Genomic DNA, 25,442 nt, shown 5'->3' with positions numbered 1-25,442 from the left:
CCTTCTAGACAGAATTGGTCTTGCGCTTGAAAAGTACTGTTTAAAAATATTTGGCAAATTCCTTCATGGCATCTTGTAGATAGAACATACTGCTGCTGTTGAAATCCGGAGATGGAGTGGCTGAATGTTTGTGGAGGTGATGCCAATCAAGTAGGCTACTTTGTCCTGGATAGAGTGAAAACGTCTTGCGTTGTTAGAGCTGCATGCATCCAGGTAAGTGAGTACTTGACATCACACTCCTAACTTGTGCCTTGCAGATGGTGGACAGATGGGGGGGGGGGGGGGGTCAGAAGATGAGTTACTCATTGCAGTCAAAAGGTGTGGCACTGGAAAAGCACAGCCAATCAGGCAGCATCCAAGGAGCAGAAGAGTCGACGTTTCAAGCATAAGTTCTTCATCGGGAATGCATTGGGGGGTGGGGGTGGGGGTGGGGGGAGGGGGAGGTGGCAGCAAGGGGGCTGAGGGATAAATGGGAGGGTGTGGGGCTGGGGGGAAGGTATCTGGGAATGCAATAGCTAGAAGAAGGTGGGGGGTGATGGTGATAGGTTGGAGGGAAGATGGACAGGTAAGACAGTTCAAGAGGGCGGTGCCGAATTGGAGGGTTGGATCTGGGATAAGGTGGGTGGGAGGGGCGATGAGCAAACTGGTGAAATTGACATTGGAGGCGGCCCAGGACTTGCATGTCCTTGGCGGAGTAGTAGGGGGAGTTGAAGTGATCGGCCAAAGGGTGCTGGTGTCCCAGCTACCTTCCCCCCCAGCCCAACCCCCTCCCATTTATCTCTCAGCCCCCTTGCCACACAATAAAATTCCTGTTGAATAGCTTATGCTTGAAACGTCAATTCTACTGCTCCTCTGATGCTGCCTGACTGGCTGTGCTTTTCCAGTGTCACACTTTTTGACTCTGATCTCCAGAGATGATTCAAAGTGAGAAAGTCCTCACTTTCTCATAGTTACTAACTGCAGTATTCCTCACTTCTGAACCATTCCTGGAACCACTTTATTTATTATGGCAAGTACAGTTCAATTTCTGACCAATGTTGAGATTCAGTGATGGTGACACTATTGAATGTCAAGGGGCAAGAGTACATTTTCTTTTATTTGGGATCGTCATTGACTGTAATTTGTGTGGTGTGAATGTTTATTTCCACTGAATATTGCCCAGTTCTTGTTGCATTTGAACATGGACTGCTTCAGTGTCGGATGAGTTGTGAAAGGTGCTGAACATTGTGCAATCATTGGTGAACATCCCCACTTCTGATCTTATGTTGAAAGGAAGGTCATTGATGGAACAGAGGAAGATGGTTGTGCCTCGAGCACTACCGTAATGAACTCCTGTACAGATGTCCTCTGAGTCCTTTACTTTTATTTATTATTACCAAAATAAGTACCTCTGTGTTCTCACACCGTGAGCTAAGTTTAAACCCATATCTTCCATATCACAAAACAACTACTTTCAATCCTGCGACTTCACCTAAATCCACCATAGTTTTAGCAGATTTGCTGTTTGAACTCTAATCCCAGATCCTGGCAGTTCCAGACCTTACTACTGTATTCCAATGCTTTCTTTCTTTGCCAGGCTCCCATTTTCTATCGAGCAAATCTCGGTTACCGATATCCTAATCACAGGCCGTGCATCAGCTCCCAGTCTATCAACACCTTCAATTTAAAATTCTCATCTTTGTTTTTAAAACCCTCATGGCCTCAACACCTCCTACCTCTGCAGCATTCTTCTGTCCTACAACCCTTCAAATAAATGGCTTTCCACTAATTCCGATGTTTTACGTATTCTGTTTTCCCTATCCTCACTATTGGTCACTGTGTCTTCAGACAACTGGAGCTCTGGCATTCTATCTCCAATCTTTGTTGCTCCTTCAGTTCTAAATCTCTTGATTTTCATTTCTCCTTAAAATCTATGTCTTTGCCCTGCCTTTTAATCACCATCCTCATATACCCTTCTATGGCTCAATATTATTTTTTATTTGATTATGCTACTGCAAGATACATTGGGATAATCTCTTTCAGGATACAAATGCAAGTTTGTATGAACTTCAATATTATTCTTAAACCTAGAATATTTATTTGAGAATAGTTCTAAGCAATTGATATCTAATAATATATAGTCAACAGAGAAAGATTATTAATATATTAGTGAGTTTGGAGAAGATTTGTAGCTCAGGTTGAGCACTGGTGGTATGGCCTGCTTTCTATGCAACACAAATTCCCAGCTCGGTGAACAGAACCAAAACAACTGCTTTCTATTTATATGTTTAGGTTTCCTTGGGTTGGTGATGTCATTTCCTGTGGTGAATACACCAGGATACATGAACATCAACTAGCCACAAAAAGATATGACCCACTCTCACTAATATCTTTATATACAGATGAGTGAGGACACCACTTTGACTGGGACAACACATCCATTCTAGGACAAGCCAAAAAGAGACACGCACGAGAATTCCTAGAAGCATGGCATTCCAACCGGAACTGTGTCAACAAACATATTGACTTGGATCCCATTTACCACCCCTGAGAAAAAGAACAGGAAATGACATCACCAACCCAAGGAAACCTAAACACATAAATAGAAAGTGGGCCATACCACCAGTGCTTCATCTAGGGGCTCACTGCTGATGTTACCGAGTATGGTGACGAACCTTCTGAAAACGAACCTTACAGCTCAGCAAGCAAATCCATTATTATTAACGTATTACCATTGAGAACATGCAATAGAAGAAAGAGAGGACTTGCAGTTATAACTTTGTGAAATTTTGATTATTTTGCTGCTCTGACATTTGGGGGTTTGATTTCAGTCCCCTCAAACTTCAAACTGTGGAGGTTTTTTGGACAGCTTATAGAGTCATAGTCATACAGCATAGAAACAGAAGCTTTGGTCCAACCAGTCCATGCCAACCATAATCCCATACTAAACTAGTTCCTTCGGCCTGCTCCTGGCCCATGTCCCTCCAAACCTTTCCTATTCATATACTTATCCAAATGCCTTTTAGAATCCTTACAGTGTGGAAACAGGCCCTTCAGCCCAACAAGTCCACACCAATCCTCCAAAGAGGAACCCACCCAGAGCCATTCCCCTATCTACTATCCTATGGTTATCCCTGACTAATGCACCTAACCTACACATCCCTGAACACTATGCACATTTAGTATGGCCAATTCACCTAACCTGAACAGTTGTGGATTGTGGGAGGAAACTGGAGCTCCCAGAGGGGACCCACGCGAGACACAGGGAGAATGTGCAAACTCCACGCAGACAGTCACCTGAGGCTGGAATCGAACCTGTGTGTCTGGCACTGAGGCAGCAGTGCTAACCACTGGGCCACTGTGCTGCCCCAAAAAGTCCCAGCCTAGCTAGGCTTTCTTTATAACTCAAACCTTCCATACCCAGCAACATCCTGGAAAATCTCTTCTGAATCCTCTCCAGCTTAATAATATCCTTCCTACAACTGGTTGACCAGATCTGGATACAGTAATACAGATGATTCCTCACCTTTGTCCAGTATATCCTCAACATGACTTCCCAAATCCTATACTCAAAGGACTAAGCAATGAAGACAAGTATGCCAAATGCCTTAAACCACATTTTTATGTTCACACAACCACCAGAATTTCCTGGAGTCCTAAACATAGTTGAAAACCTGCTATGTTTCAAAAGACTGTATAATTCATACCTTTACCTAGGGTACTGTTAATGCTGCAAGATAAATTGTAACGATATTAAGGAATTATTTTTGTTTTTGTTGTAGGAAATGATACTCCAGCATTAACTGACAGAAAGTGTAAATGCTTTAAACTTTTTTATGTCAGAAGGATTTGTTTTTCCATTGTTAATTAAGACTGCATATTTCCATCTTAGCAACATATCACCTTTACCTCATATGAATCAGCCCTTCAATCTCTATACAGAGGAACCTTCGTTTTCTGAATGAGATGGGCGGGCACTATTTCATTCGGATAAATGAGCTGCCAGAGGAAGTGGTGGAGGCGAGTACAATTACAACATTTAAAAGGCATCTGGATGGGTATATGAATAGGAAGGGTTTGGAGGGATATGGGCCAAGTGCTGGCAGGTGGGACTAGATTGGGTTGGGATATCTGGTCGGTATGTACGAGTTGGATCAAAGGGTCTGTTTCCATGCTGTACATCTCAGTCACTATGACTCTATAATTGCTTATTCGGATAATCAACTTTACCTTAAACAAGGGAAGCCATACTGATCTAACACTGTTTTCTGCTGGAGAATTTGTTTAAATCCATAATTTTAATGAGTCTGCTATTTAAACAAACTAATCTTTGCATTCTGCAAATTACAGGTTAAACACTAAATCCTTACCATCACATAAATATTGTATATAAAATCCCAGCATTAAACAAGATCCTGAACAGCTTCTATGATCGCAAGAGCATTTGTCAGTTTTCGGGAACTCAGTGTCATGTTAGCAAAACAGAAGCACCACCTCACGCATGCGTTTACTTGCTTGGCCATTTTTTTCATGAACGGCCAATAAAGTGACGGGAATACCCTGTAAAACACTTACTTTTGCAAAGGGCAATGTAACTAACCCTTACGTTAAAAATATCCAGTCACTGATGTTTGAGGTGCTTGAGTTTCTTTGTTTTTGCCAGCGTTTTCACTGTCTTCTTCAGTACAGATAAACCAAATACACTTACCTTTTTGACATAACATTTTTGCAGGACCTTGAGAGCTTCTTCGGTTAATCCAAAATTCAGATAATTGGTATCTGCATAATCGAGGTTCCTCTGGTAATACAATAGTTACTGTTAGAATAAACCTCGCCAGTGTTTTTCTTGGTGGTCCCAGAGCTCACTTTGTGACTGATTACTTTCTCAAATTTCATCACCCCACCTGCATTAAACATAATGCTTATCCATCTTCCCCACTTTGTTAACTCCCATGGCTTGTCATTATCTAACATGTTGACTCATATTTTGGTGTAACGACTTGCACCATGCTTTCAGGTAGTGCATTCAAGATAACAATTCAGAGAGTAAACAAAATGTTTTCACTTGTTAGCACTTGTTATTTTCTCAACCATCTAAGGTCTACATTTCTGGTGACTACCACCACATCGGAAACCATTTCGCCCTACTTCTGAAAACCATTCATGATTTTAAGTGCCTCTATAAAATGCAGATTGAAAGCAAGCTGCTTGTAGAACATTTGTTAAAATCTTAATTCAAACAAGTATTCTCATTGCAGTAACATAACAGAGATCCTTTCATGGAGAATTTTACTCTGTTAACTTACTTTTTAAGCTGCTGTGCTAGTTAAGTATTATGCTGAGCATCTATTTTTTTCTTGCTTGATCTTTACTGCTGTGACATTCAAGTCTCTATATGTGTGTCATGGAGGCATTACCAATGGGATTTCCCTAGCCCTCTTTTTGTTTTGCTAATAAACACTCCAATTCCCTCTCCTCCCAAAGTACATTGGATTAACGCTAGGAGTCTTGAACTAAGCAAAAGTTCACCAGCTTTGAAGATGTCAGGACTGCAGGATTGCTGTTTCTGTTTCATTCCATTGCCCAGTCATGGTGATTCACCCATGGATTCTACCACAGGATTTTGGGAAATAATCTGGAATGTACGAACTGCTGCTGTAGATTCATGGTTGAAGAGATGTTTAAAATGTTCTTTGTAGTACTGACAAGCGACATTGTCACCCTTACGTAGAGAAACACCTTCCTGTGAACGAATGTCCATTTGATTTTGGTTTATCAATGAAAAACGTCATGTTCAAAGATATGTACTGCTATGTAAAAAACATTCTTCATTTCTTGCAGAATAACATTGCAACTCAAGAAGGTAGCATTTCATCTGCTCAGAGCCCAAAGACAAATCCAAAGGTCAAGGGCATATGTTAGGAAGAAAGGCCTGAGAGATCCAACAGCATGCTGAACTTCACGACAAGCAAATCTGTTTTGAAACCAGGAATACCATCCTCACAGTTGTAGAGATACACAGCCCAGAAATAGATGACTCGGTCCAACTCATCCATGCTGACCAGAAATCCTATATTAATCTAGTCCCATTTTCCAACATTTGGTCCACATCACTCTAAACCTGTCCTATTCCTATACCCATTTAAATGCCTTTTAAATTTTGGAATTGTACCAGTCTCTACCAACTCCCCTGGCAGTTCATTCCATATGCGCATCAACCGCGTGTGAAAACGTTGCCCCCAGGTCCCTTTAATCTTTCTCTTCTCACCCTAAATCTATGCTGCCCAGCTTTGGACCCCCAAATCCCAGAGAAACATCCCTGTCCACCCACTCTATCCATGTCCCTCATGACTCTATAAACCTCCACAAAGTCACCCCTCAGCCTCTGATGCTCCAGGGAAAGCTCCAGCCCATTCAGCCTCTCCCTATGGCTCAAATCCTTCAACCCTGGCAACATCCTTATAAATCTCCTCTTAAGCCTTTCAAGTTTCACAACATCCTTCCTATAACAGAAAACTAGAACCACACACAGCACTCCATAAATGGCCTATCCAATGTCCTGCGCAGCTGCAACATGACCTCTCAATTCCCATACCCAACATACTGACCAATAATGGAAAGCATACCAATGCTTTGAACTGTAACTCCACCCCCAAGGAACTATGAACCTGCACTCCAAGGTATCTTTGTTCAGCAACACTCTCCAGGACCTTCCCATTAAGTGTAGAAGTCCTGCCCTGATTTGCCTTTCCAAAATGCAGCACCTCACACCCATCTAAACCAACCTCCATCTGCCACTCCCCAGTGCATTAACCCATATAATCAAGATCCTGTTGTACTCTGAGGTAATCTCCTCACTGTCCACCACACCTCAGATTTTGATGTCATCTACAAACATACTAACCGTACCTCCGACATTCACATCAAAATCATTGATATAAATGACACAAAGCACTCGACTCAGCGTTGATCCTGTGATGCTCCACTGGTCACGGGCATCCGGTTTGAAAAGCAACCCTCCAACACCACCCTCTGTTTGCTACCTTCGAGCCAGTTCTGCATCCAAATGGCTCATTCTTCCTGCATTCCTTATGATCTAACTTTGCTAACCAGTTCATCATGAGGAAATTTGTTGAATGCCTTCCATTAGTCCATTAAGATCACGTCCACTAACTTCCCTCCTCAATCCTCTTCATTACTTCTTCAAAACAATTTAGTGAGACATGATTTACCATGCAAAAAGGCCAAGTTGCTTATCCCTAATCAATCCTTTCAAAATACATATGATCTGACTTATCCAGTCATAGCATGATTGTCAATGTTTGTACTCAATCCAAACTGATAAAGAGAGGCATGTCACATGCCTTGCTCACCACCCTAAATATTTCTTTTCGGGCAGCTATGACTTGAACTCCTCAGTATATCAATGCTTCATCAAGGTCAAATATTTTTCCTCCTTTAAGACATTATTACATCTTAACCTTTTTGGTCATTTGATACAATACCGCTTTATGTGGCTTGGTATCATAAGTTTAATCATGCTTCTGTGACATTTCATGATGTTTAAGGTGCTCTATAAATATAAACTGCTGATCTTCTTGGTGATAGTGCTGTTTAAGACAACTGCTTACAATAGAGAAATTAAACTGGTAACAGGATATTCCAAAAATAGTAAGTAGATTTTCCTCTCTGTTATGATCCTTTTCATTGTTACATTTCCAATTTGCATATCATCTGCAAACGTTGTAATTATACCTTGTATACCCATAAACAAATCAATATATATATCAAAAACAGTAAGCTTATTGATCTGTCCACTATAATTAATGTTGTGGTTCTGTTCGCTGAACTGGGAATTTGTGTTGCAGACATTTCGTCCCCTGTCTAGGTGACATCCTCAGTGCTTGGGCTCCTCCTGTGAAGCGCTTCTGTGATCTTTCCTCCAGCATTTACAGTGGTTTGAATCTGCTGCTTCTGGTTGTCAGTTCCAGCTGTCCGCTGCAGTGGCCGGTATATTGGGTCCAGATCGATGTGCTTATTGATTGAATCTGTGGATGAGTGCCATGCCTCTAGGAATTCCCTGGCTGTTCTCTGTTTGGCCTGTCCTATAATAGTAGTGTTGTCCCAGTCAAATTCATGTTGCTTGTCATCTGAGTGTGTGACTACTAAGGATAGCTGGTCATGTCGTTTCATGACTAGTTCGTGTTCATGGATGCGGATCGTTAGCTGTCTTTCTGTTTGTCCTATGTAGTGTTTTGTGCAGTCCTTGCATGGGGATTTTGTACACTACATTGGTTTTGCTCATGCTGGGTATTGGGTCCTTCGTTCTGGTGAGTTGTTGTCTGAGAGTGGCTGTTAGTTTGTGTGCTGTTATTAGTCCTAGTGGTCGCAGTAGTCTGGCTGTCAGTTCAGAAATGCTCCTGATGTATGGTAGTGTGGCTAGTCCTTTGGGTTGCGGCATGTCCTCATTCCGTTGTCTTTCCCTTAGGCATCTGTTGATGAAATTGCGAGGGTATCCGTTTTTGGCGAATACATTGTGTAGGTGTTCTTCTTCCTCTTTTTGCAGTTCTGGTGTACTGCAGTGTGTTGTGGCCCTTTTGAATAGTGTCTTGATGCAATTTCTTTTGTGCGTGTTGGGGTGGTTGCTGTCGTAGTTTACCCCATTTTATCCGTGGGTTGACTTCATAAAATCCCGACAGTATGGAAGCAGACCAGTCAGCCCATCAAGTCATCACCGACCTTCTGAAGGGCATCCCACCCAGACCTATCCCTGCTATCCTAGCCCTGTAACCCTGCATTTCCACAGCTAATCCACCTGGCCTGCTCATTCCTGTACACCATGGGCAATTTTGCATGCCCAATCCACGCAACCCACACATCTTTGGATTGTGGGAGGAAACCCATGCTGACATGGGGAGAATGTGAAAACTGTTACCCAAGGCTGAAATCAAACCCAGAACCCTGGCGCTGTGAGGCAGAAGTGTAAATCACTAAGCTATCATGATGCTCACCTCTATGTGAGTAGTAAACACTGGATAGTTGCTCACATAAATCCCATAAGCAATACCATATATTATTTATTTAAGACTGAGTTAGACAATGTTTTGTTTAAAAGCAAATCATGGTTTGGTGGCTTAAGCTGGAAAATGGAGTGAAGGTCCAGTATCCAATTGGCCATGATCTCATGGAATGTTTGAACATATTCAGGGTCTACTCCTGCTCCCATTTATCCTACTATTATAATTGACCAGACGTTGAACCCATGTAACAGTGGTCTAAAGTGACCTTGAATTACTACAGCATATGTTGTGTAATCATTTGGGTACAAAATTATTACACAAAGCCATTGTATAGAGTTGTTAAACAAACATTGGTATTGGCCTATCATGATACTTTTAATTGGCCCAGATTTTTGGATTAGCAGGGTATTAACAGGTAATTTCTGATCAACAGATCTAACCGACAGTAAGCCTTTTGAATTATCTTAAATTATCGGTGATTTTTGTGACAAAAAAGTCCGAGTCTAGTCTGTCCTGAAGGCATTCATCAAAGGAAAGTGGAAATAAATGGCATTCAGCCAAGAAATAATATTGCAGGCTAAGGCACGTCCCATTTTTGTTTAGCATTTACAGCTGTTTTTCAGGAGTTAAATCATGTGAAGTTCAAAAGCCACCTTGACATCAACTGAGGACAGGTACGTGTAAGTGAGAGAGTAGGGTGGCAGATAGTTAAGACGGAAGGATATGTGGGTTTTGGGGATAGGGTACAAGATGTGTCATGTGGGTAGGGAGCAACATGGGTGAGGCAGACAGTGTGACAAGCAGGTGAGGCAGTTGACATGCCAACTGTGTAGGTTGCCAGGTGGATGAGAGAGCTAGTGTGCTCGGCTCATGGATGAGCAGTCTGCGTGGAGGGTGGTGGTGGGGATTATTGTGAACATGTCCAGCAGCAGTGGGAAGGGGTGTGGTGACAAGTTGGTTTGGCGTTGAGTGTCTGGGGCATTCAGTTTGTATCAGATTGGAAGGTCGTATTGGGAGTCCAGTGCAGAAGAGTCAGGCTGTGTCAGGAGCTGCTCTTTGGCTCAGGAGGGGGCAGTCAGTGGTGAGTTAGTGGATCAAGTTAATAGTTATCAGAAAGAGAATAGGTTTAATCCCTTTAACAAGTATGGAAATTGCTGGAAGAAACTCAGCAGGTCTGGCAACATCTGTGGAGAGAAAGCAAAGTTAATGTTTTGAATCCAGTGACCTTTCCTCAGGACTTGTAGTGGCTAGGGAAATGTGTTATATATACTGAAACCAGGTGATGGGTAAAGGAGTAAGCAATAGTTGCAGACTGAGCCCAGAGGAAGAATTAAGCAGACAAAGGGATGAATAGTGTTAAACCAGAAAGAAAACAAATAATAATGGGAATGCTTTACATCAGTTTCATAAATTCCAGTTCACGGAGAGTAGCCACATCCTCATCACCATGGATACACAATTCCTTTACACACACATCCTCAATTAGGATGGTCTTAGGGCCCTCTCTTCTTGGAATAAAGGCCTGAACCATCCTCATCCACCATTAACCCCTTCCGGCTGGCCAAGCTTGTCCTCACTTTGACTAACCTCTCCTTTAATTCCTCTATCTTCAGGTCAAAGGGTGGCCATCAGTACCTCCATGGGCCCCAGTTATATCGGTCTCTTCATGGGGTACTTGGAACATTCCTAGTTCCAATTCTACTCGGACCTTTTGCCTAATGCGTTCTCTAGTAAATCAATGACATAATCGTGCTGCTTCCTTCTCTCAGCCATGTGGAAAAACGTATCAATTTTACTTGCAATTTCCTCCCCACTCTCACCTTCACCTGGTCCATCTCTGACTCCTCCCTTCCCTTCCTTGATATCTCTGTTTCCATTTCTGGGGATAGATAGGACAGGGATTCATTAATATCCACCACAAATCCACCCTGCTTCCTGTAAAGAGTGAATTCCATTCTCCCAGTTTCTTTATCCCTCTCACATCTAATGATGTTAGCTTCTGCAGGTGGGCCTTACAGATGTCCATTTTTTCCTCAACCACCAAAGGTGAGAGGGCCTCAGCCTGTCCAACCCATTTCCTGCACTTCTGCCTTCACCCCTTCTCTTCCCTCCCACAAGACTGATAGAGTCCTTCTTGTCCTCACTTTCCACCCCACCAGAATCACCATCTAATGGGGATTATTGCCCAATACCTGCCATTTCCACCATCTCCAGCTGAATGTCACTACCTCCTGCCCTCTGTTCAGCCTTCCACAGGGACCGTTCACTCTGGGACACCCGGGTCCATATCCAAATCCTCCCCAGAGCACTTTCCCATGCCTTCACAGAAATTGTGAAACTGGTCTGTTTACTTCCTCCCTCTTCACTATCCAAGTCTCCAGTTACATCTTCCAGGTGAAGCACTTCACTCAGTTTACTCTATTCATTGCTCATATTGTGGTCTCCTCTGCATTGGGAAGACAAAACACAGACTGGGCGATCACTTTCTGGACACCTACATTCACCAGAAAAAGTGACCACAAGCTTTCAGTAGCCTGTCCCTCCAACCACCCTATTGCCTGGCCAACATCTCTGTCTCAGGCTTGCTGCAGTCCTCCGCTGAAGGTTAATGAATAGCATCTAATTTTTCACTTGAGGGACCTACAGCCTTCAGGACTGAAGTTTAATAGTTTTAGGGCCTGAGTAGCTTCTTCCATGTCCTTTGCCCACTCCCACACTCTGATTTCATCACAGCCAACCCATTTTCAAATATTTATTGTCCCCATTAGCGGCTCTTTCATAGAATGCCCTACAGTGTGAAAGCAAGTCATCTGGCCCACTGAGTTCACATTGATCCTTATCCCTCTCGGCTAATCCACTTAGCCGATGCATCCCTGAACACTATGGGCAATTTAATCAAACTAACCTGCACATCTTTGGACTATGAGAAAAAACCCATGTAGACAAAGGGAGAATGTGCAAACTCCATAAAGATAGTTCGGGGGGGGGGGTGATTTGAATCACTGAGCCACCATGGCACTCTTCTTTCCATTGGCTCTCCATTATCCATCCCTTTGTCTATCTGTTTTTTTCTCTCTCTCTGGGCTCCATCTCCATGTGTGCATTATTTCTGAATCCCCATCCCCCATTGTGAACCTTTTCCTGGCTACTTCAATTCTGAAATAACTGAGCCAGAAGCCTCCAAACATTTTAGGGACTTTCTTCGAGAGTTCTGAATACAAGGGATTTGAATATCAGGAGCTCGAATTCTCTGAGCAATTCCATCAGAGATAGCCGCATTTGGAAATCTGCAAGGTCCCATTGTATAATCAGTGCTCCAATGATTATCTAAGTACCGGGGTCAGTATCTTAAAAGTTGGCTCATCTGGTGGAATATTTCAACTTTGCAACTATAATTGCAGTTTTAAAAACAAAAGTTCTTTATTAGGCTGCAAGGCCTTGTGGAATGGTATGAGCTTCCAGAAACTCACTAATATAATTCCCTAACATGGAATAATGAACTGACACCAATTATAAACCAGAAATAATTCTACAAAACATTGGTTGAATGTCTTAGCAGTTCTGTACAAGAAAGAAAATAGTCAACAAAACACCACAATCTGTGAACACTTTGTCATAATATCTGAGCCAAGTGGAATTCTTGAAGGAGAGATTGCAGGCTGTAAAAGATGATTGTTTTTTTTCCAGGAAGCAGCCGTCCAATGGGCCTGGACACAATGAGGTCTCAGGAGACCTGCAGGAGAGCAGAAAGCACAGGCAGTAACACAAAACAATTGAGAGGCATCTGCAGAACATGGCCAGCTGTAGAATTGCCCTGCTGGAGCGACACGAAGGCAATTTAGTCTCTTAGAAGGAAGACAGAGTTCAGCACCCGGGAGGTGGATTTATCATAACACACGCGAGCCGAGAGGATGAATAAATTCGGGAGAGTTAGCGATGGGAGCACAAAGCCCTGAAATGAATAAACCACCCAAGAGCCAGACAGGAGGGGCGGGGGAAAAGTCTGGTCCCGGAACGAAAACAAACTGTGTGCACAGAGGCTGCTGGCTCAACATGTCACAGCAACAGCTTTCAGGCAACTTCCAACCCCTAGATACGTGTTGGAGTTTGGATCAACATAAAGACAAAGGACACACTTTGACTAAGGTTCCCCCTTTGTAACCGGTGAGGGTCTCAAGTGAACCAGATGCGATTCCATCACCACCCTTCATTTAGAAAATACTGGGGAATATTTACGTCTTAAAACTGTGTGTGTGGTGGGGGAGCGGATGTACAGGATCACTCCCGGGTATCCCCCCCCCCCCCCCCCACCTCCCTTTTGAGAAACACTTGATGGTATAAAATGTTCCCAAGCCACAGTGGCTCAGAACTCCACCCCCCCCCCCCCCCCACCATCCCCCCACCCCCAATGTTTTCTCAATGACTCAGTTGCTGCGGGGGCGGAAGCCTTTGATCTGGGAACGTCAGGAGGAGGGCTGGACGAAGAGATGCTGAAATGAAATAAAAAGCCATCTGGGCATGTTGCAACAGCTCCCAGGGAAACACTGAGTGAGGGAGGGAGGGTGAAGAGACAGGGAGAGGGAGGGAAATGAACTAGAACCGTCCATCATCACTGGGTCTTTGCAGGTTTAAAATCCCCAGGCAAAAGGGAGAGAGAGTCCAGGTCAAACAGCATGCCAGAGATGAACGGTCAAACGGTCCTGAAGGAAGGGCTGTTGGAGAAAAGGAGTGACGGCTTGCTGCAGTTATGGAAGAGGAAAAGCTGCGTGCTCACTGACGAGGGGCTGTGCATCTACGAGCCGAAGGCGAGCCGCTCCAAGTGCAAAGTGCTGCCGTTCGACAACATGAAGACGGTGGACTGCGTGGAGAGAAAAGGCCGGTACGTCTACTTCACCATCGTGATGGCCGACAGCAGGGAGATCGACTTCAGGTGCCTGGAGGACACGACGTGGAACGCGGAGATCACTCTGGGCATGGTGCAGTTTAAGAACCGCCAGGCCATTCAGTCGGTGAAATCCAGGCAGCTGGCTCACATCTGCACGCCTCCTCCAGCCATCAGCACCATGTCCTGATCCAAAGAGCCCCGAGGTGAGTTCGTTGTGCGAGCGCCTGCCCCGTCCTTTCCTCCCATCGCCGGCCTGCCAGTGTCTCTCTGTACAGTGCAACATGCACTCGGTTGGTGGGGGTTCCAATGAATGAAGGAACAATGAACGCGGCTTAACTGTGAAACCGATTTGATCAGCAGGTTCTGACCATTCTAGTTCTCCCGACAACACGAACATAAGCTCACAATTGTAATAAATTACTGTATACATTTGGGAGAATGGAAATTTAGTACAAAACAAGGAACAATTGGATTTTTCAGTGTTCTAGGATGAGAGGATTTCTGTACAGGGTTTAGCTCCACATATTCTGAAAACCAAATTTTAATAATCATGCTATTTTAGTAAAACAAAGGCAGTAATTGTGCACAATAAAGCTGTCACTTAAGGACGAGGCAACAACGATAACCCATAAGACCGTGTGACATAGGAGCAGAATAAGGCTATTCAATCCATCGGGTTACCTCCATCATTCAATAATAGTGCAATTTTTTCTCAACCACCTTCTCCCCGTGACCCTAGGCCCCTACTAATTAAGAATCTGACTACTTCAGTCTTAATTACTTGGCTTTTACAGCCTTCTACTGCAAGGAGTTCCACAGATTCATTACCGTCTGGCTGAAGAAATTCCTCCCTATTTCACTTCTAAAGGGTCCCTTTCACTCTGAGGCTGTACCCTTGGGTCCTAGTCAAGATTAAAGCACAGCAGGTCAGGCAGCTTCTGAGGAGCAGGAAAATCGACGTTTCAGACAAAAGCCCTTCATTGGCCCTCATTCCTGATGAAGGGCTTTTGCCTGAAACGTCGATTTTCCTGCTCCTCAGATGCTGCCTGACCTGCTGTACTTTTCCAGCAACACTTTAATCTTGACTCTGATCTCCAGCATCTGCAATCCTCACTTTCACCCTTGAGTCCTCGTCATTCCCACTGGTGGAAGCATCTTTTCCACATCCACTCTATCCAGCATTCTGTAAGTTTCAATGAGATACCCCTCCCACCCTTCTAAATACCATCAAGTATGCACCCAGAGTCCTCAACCCGAAAACAATTAAGTTCCACAGGATTAGGATCGTGACATTTTCCAGTACGGAATGAGTAAGAAACTTAAAAACAACTCAGTCAGCCATTTGAATTGTGTAAATATGGTACTCCTGAAAGTAGTTGAAAAGCGTGGCAGTGGAAAAGTACAACAGGTCAGGCAGCTTCCAAGGAACAGGAGAGTCGACGTTTCAGGCAGAAGTCCTGATGCTCAGACGCTGCCTGACCTTCTGTGCTTTTCCAGCATCACCCTTTTTGACTCCTGACTCTCCAGCATCTGCAGTCCTCCCCTTCTCATACTCTTGACAATTCCCATTTTAAGCAAGATTTTTTCAGTTAGTTAGAGAAACAAGAGTTATGGGAAAAAGGTAGGAAAGTGGAGTTGATCTCATTCAATAGAAGGGTAGACTTGGGCTGAATGGTCTACTTCTGTACATATTTCTGTTTTTTTTCTCTCTGATGAACCATCATGGCTATCAGCTTTCTAAAGCACTGGCTGTAACAACTGTTCAAGAAGTGGGTCACAATTTTCTCATCTCTCAGAGGTTGCTGGTACACTATCAATACTGAACCCGACTGTGTTACACAGGGTAGGAAAAGCTTTATATATATTGCCAATCGCAAAAAAAAATTACATTTATATATTCCGGTTAAATTAAAATAACCTTTCAAGGTATTGAACCGCTGATGAAGGTATAACGTCAGATGATTAAAGGTTTGATCGATGAGGTAGACATTTAGAATCATTTTAAAAAGGGAAATGTTGAGGCTGGTGTGGTGCAGTGTTAGAGTCCCTACTTTGGTGGTGGTGGTGGGAGGGCCGCAGAGGGCCTGGGTTCAACATCAGGATGTGTGTCAACACGTCTCTGCAGATTGGTTAAAACTGTCTAAAAGAGGAAGTGGGGATGGAAGGTTTAAGAGGGAAAATTCTGAGCTTTTGCTCAAAGTAACAGTGATGGAGCAATTAATATCAGAGCTGCAGAATGGGCCAAGATGAGATCTGGAGGGTCTGTGGTGATGGAAAGGTCAGGAGGGGGAAATGATTTGAGAGCAAGAATGAGGATTTAAAACGTGATGTTTTGTCAGATGGAAAACCAATAAGCATGAGTTGCTTGGGGGGAACAGGTTTTAGGGAGAGTTAAAATGTTTGGAGGCAGAGGTGGGTACTGCAGATGCTGGAGATTAGAGTCAAGATTAGAGTGGTGCTGAAAAAGCACAGCAGGTCACACAGTATCCAAGGAGCAGGAAAATTGATGTTTCAGGCAAAAGCCCCAATCAGCAGTTTTGGAGGGTCTATGGAGGGTGGAATGCCACAGGAGCAATAGTTTCATTAGTGTGTAAGGCAGGTCTGAAATCAAGGTATGTTGCCGAGGTGGAAGGAGGTAGGCTTGCTAATATTGCCAAATCATGCTTAAAACCTCATCTCAGGTTCTGACACTAGTTTAAGTCAAGTTTAAGACATTTACCAGATATGGAAACATTGGACAGGAACGAGGTTTCTGACAGGGACCAACGCCAGTGGGTTTTGTTTGACGAAGTCTCTGCTTGATTCAAATCTGGGTGTCAGATATTTAGAGACAGCAGAGGGTTTCGAAGGATGGTGGTGAGTTTAATCTCAATGTCATATGATAATTGAGATAGATGGAGTGATTAAAAACTACCTTTTAATATTTGGTTTAGAAATTATTCTTACACACTCTGGCTGCAATAAGCATGTAAGCATACCTGAAACTCCTAATTTGACCACATCCTTTTACATTAGTTCAACTGCCGATATTTCATCCTTCAATCAAGCAGCTTGGAAAAAAAAACAGGAATAACTTGCTTTATAGCATTAATTATCCTCTGATGATTGTTCCTATTGTCATTTGTCTGTGCTATTGTGTAAATATTCTTGCTTTCTATTTGTGCTGACTAACTTTAGGAAAAAAACGGTTGAGGTGTTCATTCATTTTAGAGTATTTTTGTAGTATCATAATGTGCAGAAGGTGGCTGCTATGTTAGCTAATATTCATTCCCTATTAAGTGAACTGAGGCTTTCTCAGGATGTAACAGTTGCCATAAAAATTCAGATTTCTATTTAATTTAACATAAACTTCTCTGCCATTTAAACAAAGGCACTAAAATACTTATAAAAATGCTTAAAAATCAAATGGAACAATTTTTTAAACCAACAATTAATATATTTATTAATATCATGTGATGAGTCAAAAATATTAATATCTTCAAATATTTAGAATAGCAATGTCAAAACACAATTCGAGTATTAGGAAAAGAGTTCAAACAGTTAATACCCTGTGTAATGTCTGATAGCTTTTTGGATTCAACATTTGAAGTTTTTAGTTCACAAATAAAACTTCCAATTGTGTACTTGTTTAATATGGTATGCAGAATCTACATTCAGTTGTTCTGTTTTTACCAATTTCTCAAATTTGCAAGAACAAAATACTGAGGAAGTCTGAAGCAAAAATAGCAAATCTAGCAGCATCTACATTAATGTTTCATCACAACTGATTATCCATTAACCTGGTTTTAGATAGTTCTCAAAAAAGATATTTCTCTAACAGATGTTGGTAATTAGTAATTTTGCTAAAGGTTCATAGAAATCTATTACGAACAACCTAACTTAATTATATTTAACCTATTTTGTATAGCATATAATGTAACAGATACAGATACCTTTCCTTGCAAAAGCTACAGACCTGGAAGGGTACTTCAATGATGGGAATGTCATGTGCTTACGGTCTACTATTAAAACCTAAAGTCAGAATAAACTTAGCGTTTACCTGGTTATATTTTAATATTTATCTCAAGACATTATCATGCTACACTATCGTTCTATTGTTCCATCAACTATTCAGTATTTCAACTAAATAGCTATTCCTAATATGTGAAGTGGGAAAATAACACTTTTTACAGTTTTCAAATCAGTACTAGAACCACTAATAGTAATTGCTTGAGTCTCATTTGCTTTCCTGGTGTTCACCCAAGATAAAATTATTTCACAGTCAGCCGCATTGGGAAAGGTCTCCCATGAGCCTCTAGAGTATAAATGCTGCTGTTGTCCTAAGGTTGTTCAACAATGCCATTCAATATCCAATGGAAAAGATGAAAGAAAAGGCAAAAGGTGAATCAATCTCAATTGCCTGTTGGATATGAGCAAGGAGAACTCAGCTGAACTTGCTCGCATGCAGTTGAGACAATTTATTTTAGCACAAAATAGCTTTATTTTAAACAGAAAGCCAATAGTTGTACATCATTTAAATTTTAAACAGATTGCATAATTGGAAGTTAATGCCCTGGATGTTTGGTACAATAGCTTCTTTAGCATTTAAATCAGATAACACAATATGAAATTAGCATTGGATGGTTTATTTTTCAATTGTGGTGGGATACACACCCAGAGTTATATCCTGCAGTATTGTTTCTGGTCCCTCCCTGTAATTGTACTAGGTGCTGTTGACTTTGTGTGTCATAATAGCTTTTAGTCATTGGCCTTTTACATTAATAGAAATAAGTTTGGATGTCTTCATTGAAACTTTTTGTTTGATGTTTAGGTCAGCTTCATTAGAATCTGAATAGATCTGATCCATAATGGTACGTCTCCAGCTTCAGTACTGTGAATGCTTTGAATGTGGTTGAACATTGAAACTGATTGGCAGTATTAGCATTAAAATAGTTTTTCCCAGCATGAGTCATTAATTTCATTAATTAGTTTTAGGCATGTTGAAAGTAAATAATGTGTGTGTAGGTGGGATGCGATAGACAGCTTTCATTGACTTACCACAATTTTCCTGTGATCCAGATTCATGAAAGATTGCTGGTGCTCTGAGTTTCACAGTCTGACTAATTTTGCTGACTAAATTTAAAAAAAATCAACCAGAGAGTAAACTGTTATGATTCTTTAGGAACCAGCTTGCCACTGTCTAGACTTGGATATAAATCCAGTCTGGACAGAATTACCTCTTTTTGTAATTGACGTATTTACAACTTGCTACGTAGCGTGGGGCAAGCATTGAACTGGCTCTAAATTTTCACCTGTGTAACAGTAATAGAAAAAAAACTTAATGTAAACAAGTTGGTGAGACCTCTTCTCAAGTACTGTGTGCAACTCTGGTCACCCTGTAATAGGAAGGATATTAAACGGCAGAGGGTTCAGAAAAGATTCACCAGAATGTTACTGGGAATGGAGGGTTTGAGGTATAAAAGATAGGTTGTGACATTTTTCACTGGAGCATAGGGGGTTGAGGGGTGACCTTATTGAGGTTTATAAAATTATGGTGGATATAGATAAGGTGAATGACAAGGGCTATTTCTCTAGGGTGAGGGATTTCAAAACTAGGGGGCATGTTTTTAAGATGAGAGGAGAAAAACGACATGAGGGCACCTTTTTCTTACATAGAGGGCGGTTTGTCTGTGGAATGAACTGCCAGCGAAAGTGATGAATGCAGGTACAGTTACAACGTTTAAAAGGCATTTGGATAAGTTCATGAATAGGGAAGGTTTGGAAGGATATGGGCCAAGTGCAGGCAGGTGGAACTCATTTAGTTTGGGAATATGGTCAATGTAGACTAGTTGGATTGAACAATTTGGGATTGTTTCCACTTCACTAGAACAGTCAAAATTTCTACAGCTGTTACCAGAAGGAGAAATGTTTTTATGTGTTTAAAAAAAAAAGGCCACAAATGTTATTAATGCTACCAGAATTAATGCCTCATGTATTTGTTAAATATTCTGTGATTTGCTATCTTTCAGGCATTTATGTGTATTAAACTAATGAGTTAATACTTTTTAAAATATGGGAAAATAAATGTCAAAATGATTATCAAGGTTGATCTACCAATTTTATTATCAGTAATTTTTTTTAGATTAATAAGCCTGACAATTAATGCAAAGAAAGATTGCAGGTGCATCATTTAAACTAATAATCTAACCTTTAGTTTAATATTAGCATTGCTTCTATAGGGTGTGACTTATGCAGAACTATGTATATATGTGGCATCCATAACTCACTCATATCAACCTTTAGTTAGTTCCATCAGTGGCACCATTGAACTTGAAAGTGTTGTATATTAACACAATTTCAGTAATTCAACTTTGAATTTTCCACCAGTACCAAATGAGTAACTAGTTCAGTCGGAGCTGGGAGTAAAGTGCATTGTTAGGGAGATAATGAACATAAATCAATACCAACCAGCCTTTCTGGAAGTGATTTGAAGTTAATTGCTGCCATCTCTGTATGAAAAATAGGGATGAACCACGAGGAATTCCATATGCTAAAGCACCCCAGTGACTATCTTCAGACTCTCCAGCATTCAAAATACATTTAAATAATATCTGAGTGAATTATTCACATATTATCTGGTTCTTTACACATCTAAGGTGACCAGAACATAATACCTGCTTGATTTGTAAGTTTTACAGATCCAGGATATAACATTGTTATTGTTTGTATAGATTGAAACTTAAACATTCTAATAAGATTATATTTAAAATTTAATCTTGCAACATTTCTAAACTGAGAACATTAATAAACGTAACAAACTATATCATCAAAACAATACAGTGCTGCAGTGAAAGATAACATCAGTGCCATCACTTGTAACTCAAGTGTTATTTGATCTTCATCTCACTTGATTAATGGCGGAAGTATTGATAGTTAATATTTAACCATGATTATACAGACTTTTATTTAATTCTTAATTAATACAGCTTCACTATAATTATATGAATATTTATTAGGTCAGATTCATGCCATGGATAATTAAATGTGAAGACACGGAGAAATCTCACCATAGATTTGTTGACATAGGACAAGCAATTAGTTTAATCTGTTGAGGTCTTGCTGACCATGTAGTCTTGCTAGGAATGAATGTGGTTTACAAAGAGGGCTCTAATATTACAGAATAACTCTGATCAGCTGACTTGCTTTCACCACAAGCCAGACTACATGCTCGTAATGTACCCTCACAAATATATTACTGTCTTGCAAGGATAGTACCAGATATATGTTCTTTATCGAAATGTGCAAATGGAAATTCTAACCCACCCTCATCCTGGCTTTGGCATCTTCAGTATATAAGACACAGTGTGGCTGATGTGGGGCTGTAAGTTATATGTTACAGTATAATTCAAAATAAATGATCTTGCACTGTATTGAATTTAATGCTTGAATACAGTAGGCATTTTTGTTGAGGTCAGTTAGAGGGTCACAGAGCATGGAAACAGACCCTTTGGTCCAACCAATCCACACCATCCATAATCATAAACTAAAGTATTCCCACCTGCCTCATATCCCTCCAAGCATTTCTTATTCATGTACTTTTAGATTAGATTCCCTACAGTGTGGAAACAGGCCCTTCGGCCCAACAGGTCCACACCGACCCTCCAAAGAGTAACCCACCCAAACCCCTTTTCTCTCTGACTAATGCACCTAATTGACAATTTAAGCTTGGCCAATTCACCTAACCTGCACATCATTGGACTGCGGGAGGAAACCATAGCACCCAAAGGACACACGGAGAATGTGCAAACTCCACATAGACAGTCACCTGAGGTTGGAATCGAACCCGGGACCCTGGTGCTGTGAGGCAATGGTGCTAACCACTGAGCCACCGTGCCACCCCTTATCCAGATGTCTTTTAAATGTAACTGTATCCAGGTCCACCACTTTCTGTGGAAGTTCCTTCCACAAATGAACCACAGGAAAAGGCACCTGTCATTCACTTTATCATACCCTTCATGATTTAATAAACTTCTATAAGCTCGCCCCTCAACCTCCTAACATCCAGTGAAAAAAGGCCCCAACCTATCTAGTCTCTCCTTATAACTCAAACTCTCCTTTCTTGGCAACATCCTGGTCAATCTTGTATGAATCCTCTTTAGTTAATAAGATCCTTTCTACAACAAGATGACCAGAACTGGATGCATTACTCCAGAAGAGTTCTCACCAATGTCCTATATAACCTCAACATGATGTCCCAACTCCTATGCTCAAAGGTCTGAGCAATGAAGGCAAGCATGCTAAGTGCCTTCTTAACCACCCTGTCTACCTGTGACGCTAGCTTCAAAGAATTATCTATCTGAACCTTGAGGTTTCTTTGGTCTAAAACACTACACAAGGCCTTACTTTTAATTGTATAAGTCCTGCGTTGATTTGCCTTACCAAAACCTCACATTTATCCAAATTAAACTCCATCAACCACCCCTTAGCCCACTGACCCAATTGATCAAGATTTCTTTATCATTTTAGATAACCTTCTTCACTGTCTACTATATCACCAATTCTGGTGTCATCTGCAAACTTACTAACCATGCCTTCTATAATCTCATCTAAATCATTTATATAAATGACAAACAAAAGTGGACCCAGCACCGATCCCTGCTGGTGACAGGCCTCCAGTCTGATAAATAACCCTCTACCATCATGCTCTGTCTCCTGCTGCTATTTTGTATCCAGTTGGCAAACTCATCATGAATCCCATGTGATCTAACTGTACTAATTAGTCTATCATGCAGAACCTTGTCAAAGGCTTGATTTAAGCAGCAACATCAGCGAAAGCACAAAAATTAGTCTTATCAACAAAGGAAAAAAGTAGCTCAAGTTTGAATTCCCAACAATATGATATGCTGGGGCATGCAAAATTATGAGTCAAGTGTTGAAAATGGGATTAGAATAGTTAGGTGGTTGTTTTTGACCTGCATGGATGCAATAGACTGAAGGGCCTTTTTCTGTATCTTAGGTCTCTAACTCTAAGGAGCAACACCCAGATATTTGCATGTGTTGACTTTGGTCAGGGACAGAATCAAGATTCATCTAAAATGCCAACCCACAAATAAATAGAATGATAAGGTTTTTAAATTACGGGAAGGAGTATAATGTACACAGAACATATTTCAACAATAGCCACTGTCTACATGGGTATAGAAAGTGGAGAGAACTGGGGAGGGAATATGTGTATATCTAAGTGGGCTCCACCTTTTTCCTTTTTACTCCAACATATTCTTAGTTCATGTCCAATTTGCATTTTATCATATAATTCTTTTCTCTCCAGCTATCATTGATATGCAAAAGTGATGAACAAATCTTGACCTGCAACCAAACAACGCTGAACGGGACAGGATTGATTTTGTGTCTGCATCCATCACAAGACTACACCTCAGTTCAACCAAATGACAATCATGACTCAAAATGGATGTATCTTCACGAGAAGGACTGTATTATAATAATCTAGAGAACAGATTCATTATTCACAATACGCTTCTCAGTCTTAATTTTTTTTATTCTTATTTATTAAATGACCAATACTCACTGTAGCGAAGACTTCATGCAAGTCATACATAATGCATTGTAAATTACTGATGCCAACTTTATTTATTGAGATATACTGTCTTTTCAATGCTTGACACTGTGGCTTTTTCTCTGCCAAATGGTAAATCTTGCAATCTGTATGAAGATTGTTTTTTTTGTTTGTTAACATGTAAATAAAAATAATGACAAACGTGACCTGAAACTATTTTTTATTTGACAATGCACCATACAATATTACACCAAGAAAATTGTTATGAATTAGGGTGGGGTGGACAAAGGTCAAAATTACAGGGCACTGGCAAAATTAAAGGAGGAAGAAGAGAAGGAGGGATGGAGAAAGAAGGAATGGCTATGTGATATTCAATTTGATTGTTCAAAAATTAAAGCATATTACAAACATTGTACAACATGATGTACTTCATTGATTGAGAGTCTAAGGTGCATTGAAATGTACAATCCAATATGTGGTTGAGTTTCTTCCCTACGACATCACCTGCTTCAAGTCAGGCAGTAGCAATTTGAAAAGTCACCTGACTTGAATGTCTTTGAACCACATTGGTTTTCCAGATTTAGTTCATTGTCATGTGCATATATACTAACAAGAGGGCTGTTATGGTGTACTGGTAGTGTCCCTACCTATGAGCTAGATGGTTCAGTTCATGGGCCACCTGCCACCTGATATATGTTATAACATGCCTAAACACATTGATTAAAGACATTTTTAAGGTCTTGTGGCACAGTGGTGGTGTCTCTGCCCCTGGGCCAGAAGGCTTGGGTTCAAGTTCCACCTACCCCGAACAGGCGGATTAAAATAACTATGTACTGGGAGGGATTAAAGCATTTGGCAGGGAGGAAGAGGAATGATGGTAGGGTATCATAGTGTATCTGATAGTCTCTGAATTGGGGTGTTTCAGAGCAGTGGCAGAGGCCTTGTAACCAAAGGCTTCCTGGCAACTGTGTTAGCAAGAGAAGATGCTCTGATGTGGAAGCAGTAGCAATCCTTTTGCAGCAATTGCAGCTTCGGACGAATCTGACATTGCCCCAAGGTGGCTGCCGGGTGATAAAAGTTATGCTCCATGATGCTTGGCAAAATGTAATCACTTCCCTGAAGATGTGGGTACAGAGAGTCCAGTAACCTTAATAGAAGTGGCAAGGTTGAAGATTGCATTGACTGTTCATCTAATATGATCCATTTATTATTTAAACAAGCACATTATTCATGCACATTGATTTCATTGCCATGTCTCTAGCTTTACAATGTCATTTCGTTTAAGCTGCATCATGCATTCCCTGGTGTTTTCTAATACCCTCTTTAAAAGAGATGTATGCAAGCAATGGTCCTGCTACTGGTTACCAATATAATGTACATGTCAACATGAAACTATTGGAAAATATCTGGTGAAGCTACACATACTCGTCTCTTCGTGAGTAGCCCCTGAAAATTCAAGGCTGGAAGTGGATAAAGAAACTGGGACTGGGAAAGTAGGAGGTTTTGCCTATTCATTCTCCAGCTATTCATTACACAATCACTTACACCAAATTGTCTGTTGATCTGCAGCTTCATATCCTGATTTGAATTATGTTTACTTACCAGCAAGTTGTAATGGAATCTTGTTGGGAACCAGTTTTATTCACTTTTTCGGTATCAGAGAAAATTTTGTCTTGACTTTTCCACTGAGTCACTGCATAAAGCTATCAATGTTACTTTACAAGCAACAGGATATAGATTCATTCCAATTAACTACGGTAGTATGCTTAGTCAGAGTATAATGAATGGGTGAACCTGTGAGGAGGAGGAGGAGGAGATGGAAGAGGCAGGGAGAGTTGGAAACATCTGGCTGTAAAATCTTGTGTACATTCACAACCGATGAGCACAAGACTAGTATAACATGTTATTCTTTGCAAACTACTGCGACATCTACAATGTTTTTAAAGACTTTCAAGTTATTATTTCCCCAATCCATGCCCACTTTTTCTGAAAGTCTTCATGAGGT

At 41.2% G+C, this 25,442-nt stretch overlaps 1 protein-coding gene across 1 annotated transcript; it reads left to right on the top strand.

The window, feature by feature from the left end:
• The first annotated feature begins 13,459 nt into the window (after nt 1-13,459).
• On the top strand, nt 13,460-23,643 carry LOC140467144 (pleckstrin homology-like domain family A member 2). Its single transcript, XM_072563222.1, has 2 exons — nt 13,460-14,087; nt 23,192-23,643. Exon 1 carries the CDS (start codon nt 13,673-13,675, stop codon nt 14,069-14,071), a length of 399 nt encoding a protein of 132 aa, XP_072419323.1. The 5' UTR covers nt 13,460-13,672; the 3' UTR covers nt 14,072-14,087; nt 23,192-23,643.
• The last annotated feature ends 1,799 nt before the right edge of the window (nt 23,644-25,442 follow it).

The sequence above is a fragment of the Chiloscyllium punctatum genome, chromosome 45 (genome assembly GCF_047496795.1).
Source record: "Chiloscyllium punctatum isolate Juve2018m chromosome 45, sChiPun1.3, whole genome shotgun sequence".
Lineage (NCBI taxonomy): Eukaryota > Metazoa > Chordata > Chondrichthyes > Orectolobiformes > Hemiscylliidae > Chiloscyllium > Chiloscyllium punctatum.
The sequence above is the reverse complement of the archived record's forward strand: the minus strand, read 5'-3'. Positions and strand labels throughout refer to the sequence as shown.

Excerpts from the sequence above, each read along its gene's own strand:
- LOC140467144 (XM_072563222.1), top strand. The coding sequence starts at position 13,673 with ATGCCAGAGATGAACGGTCAAACGGTCCTGAAGGAAGGGCTGTTGGAG.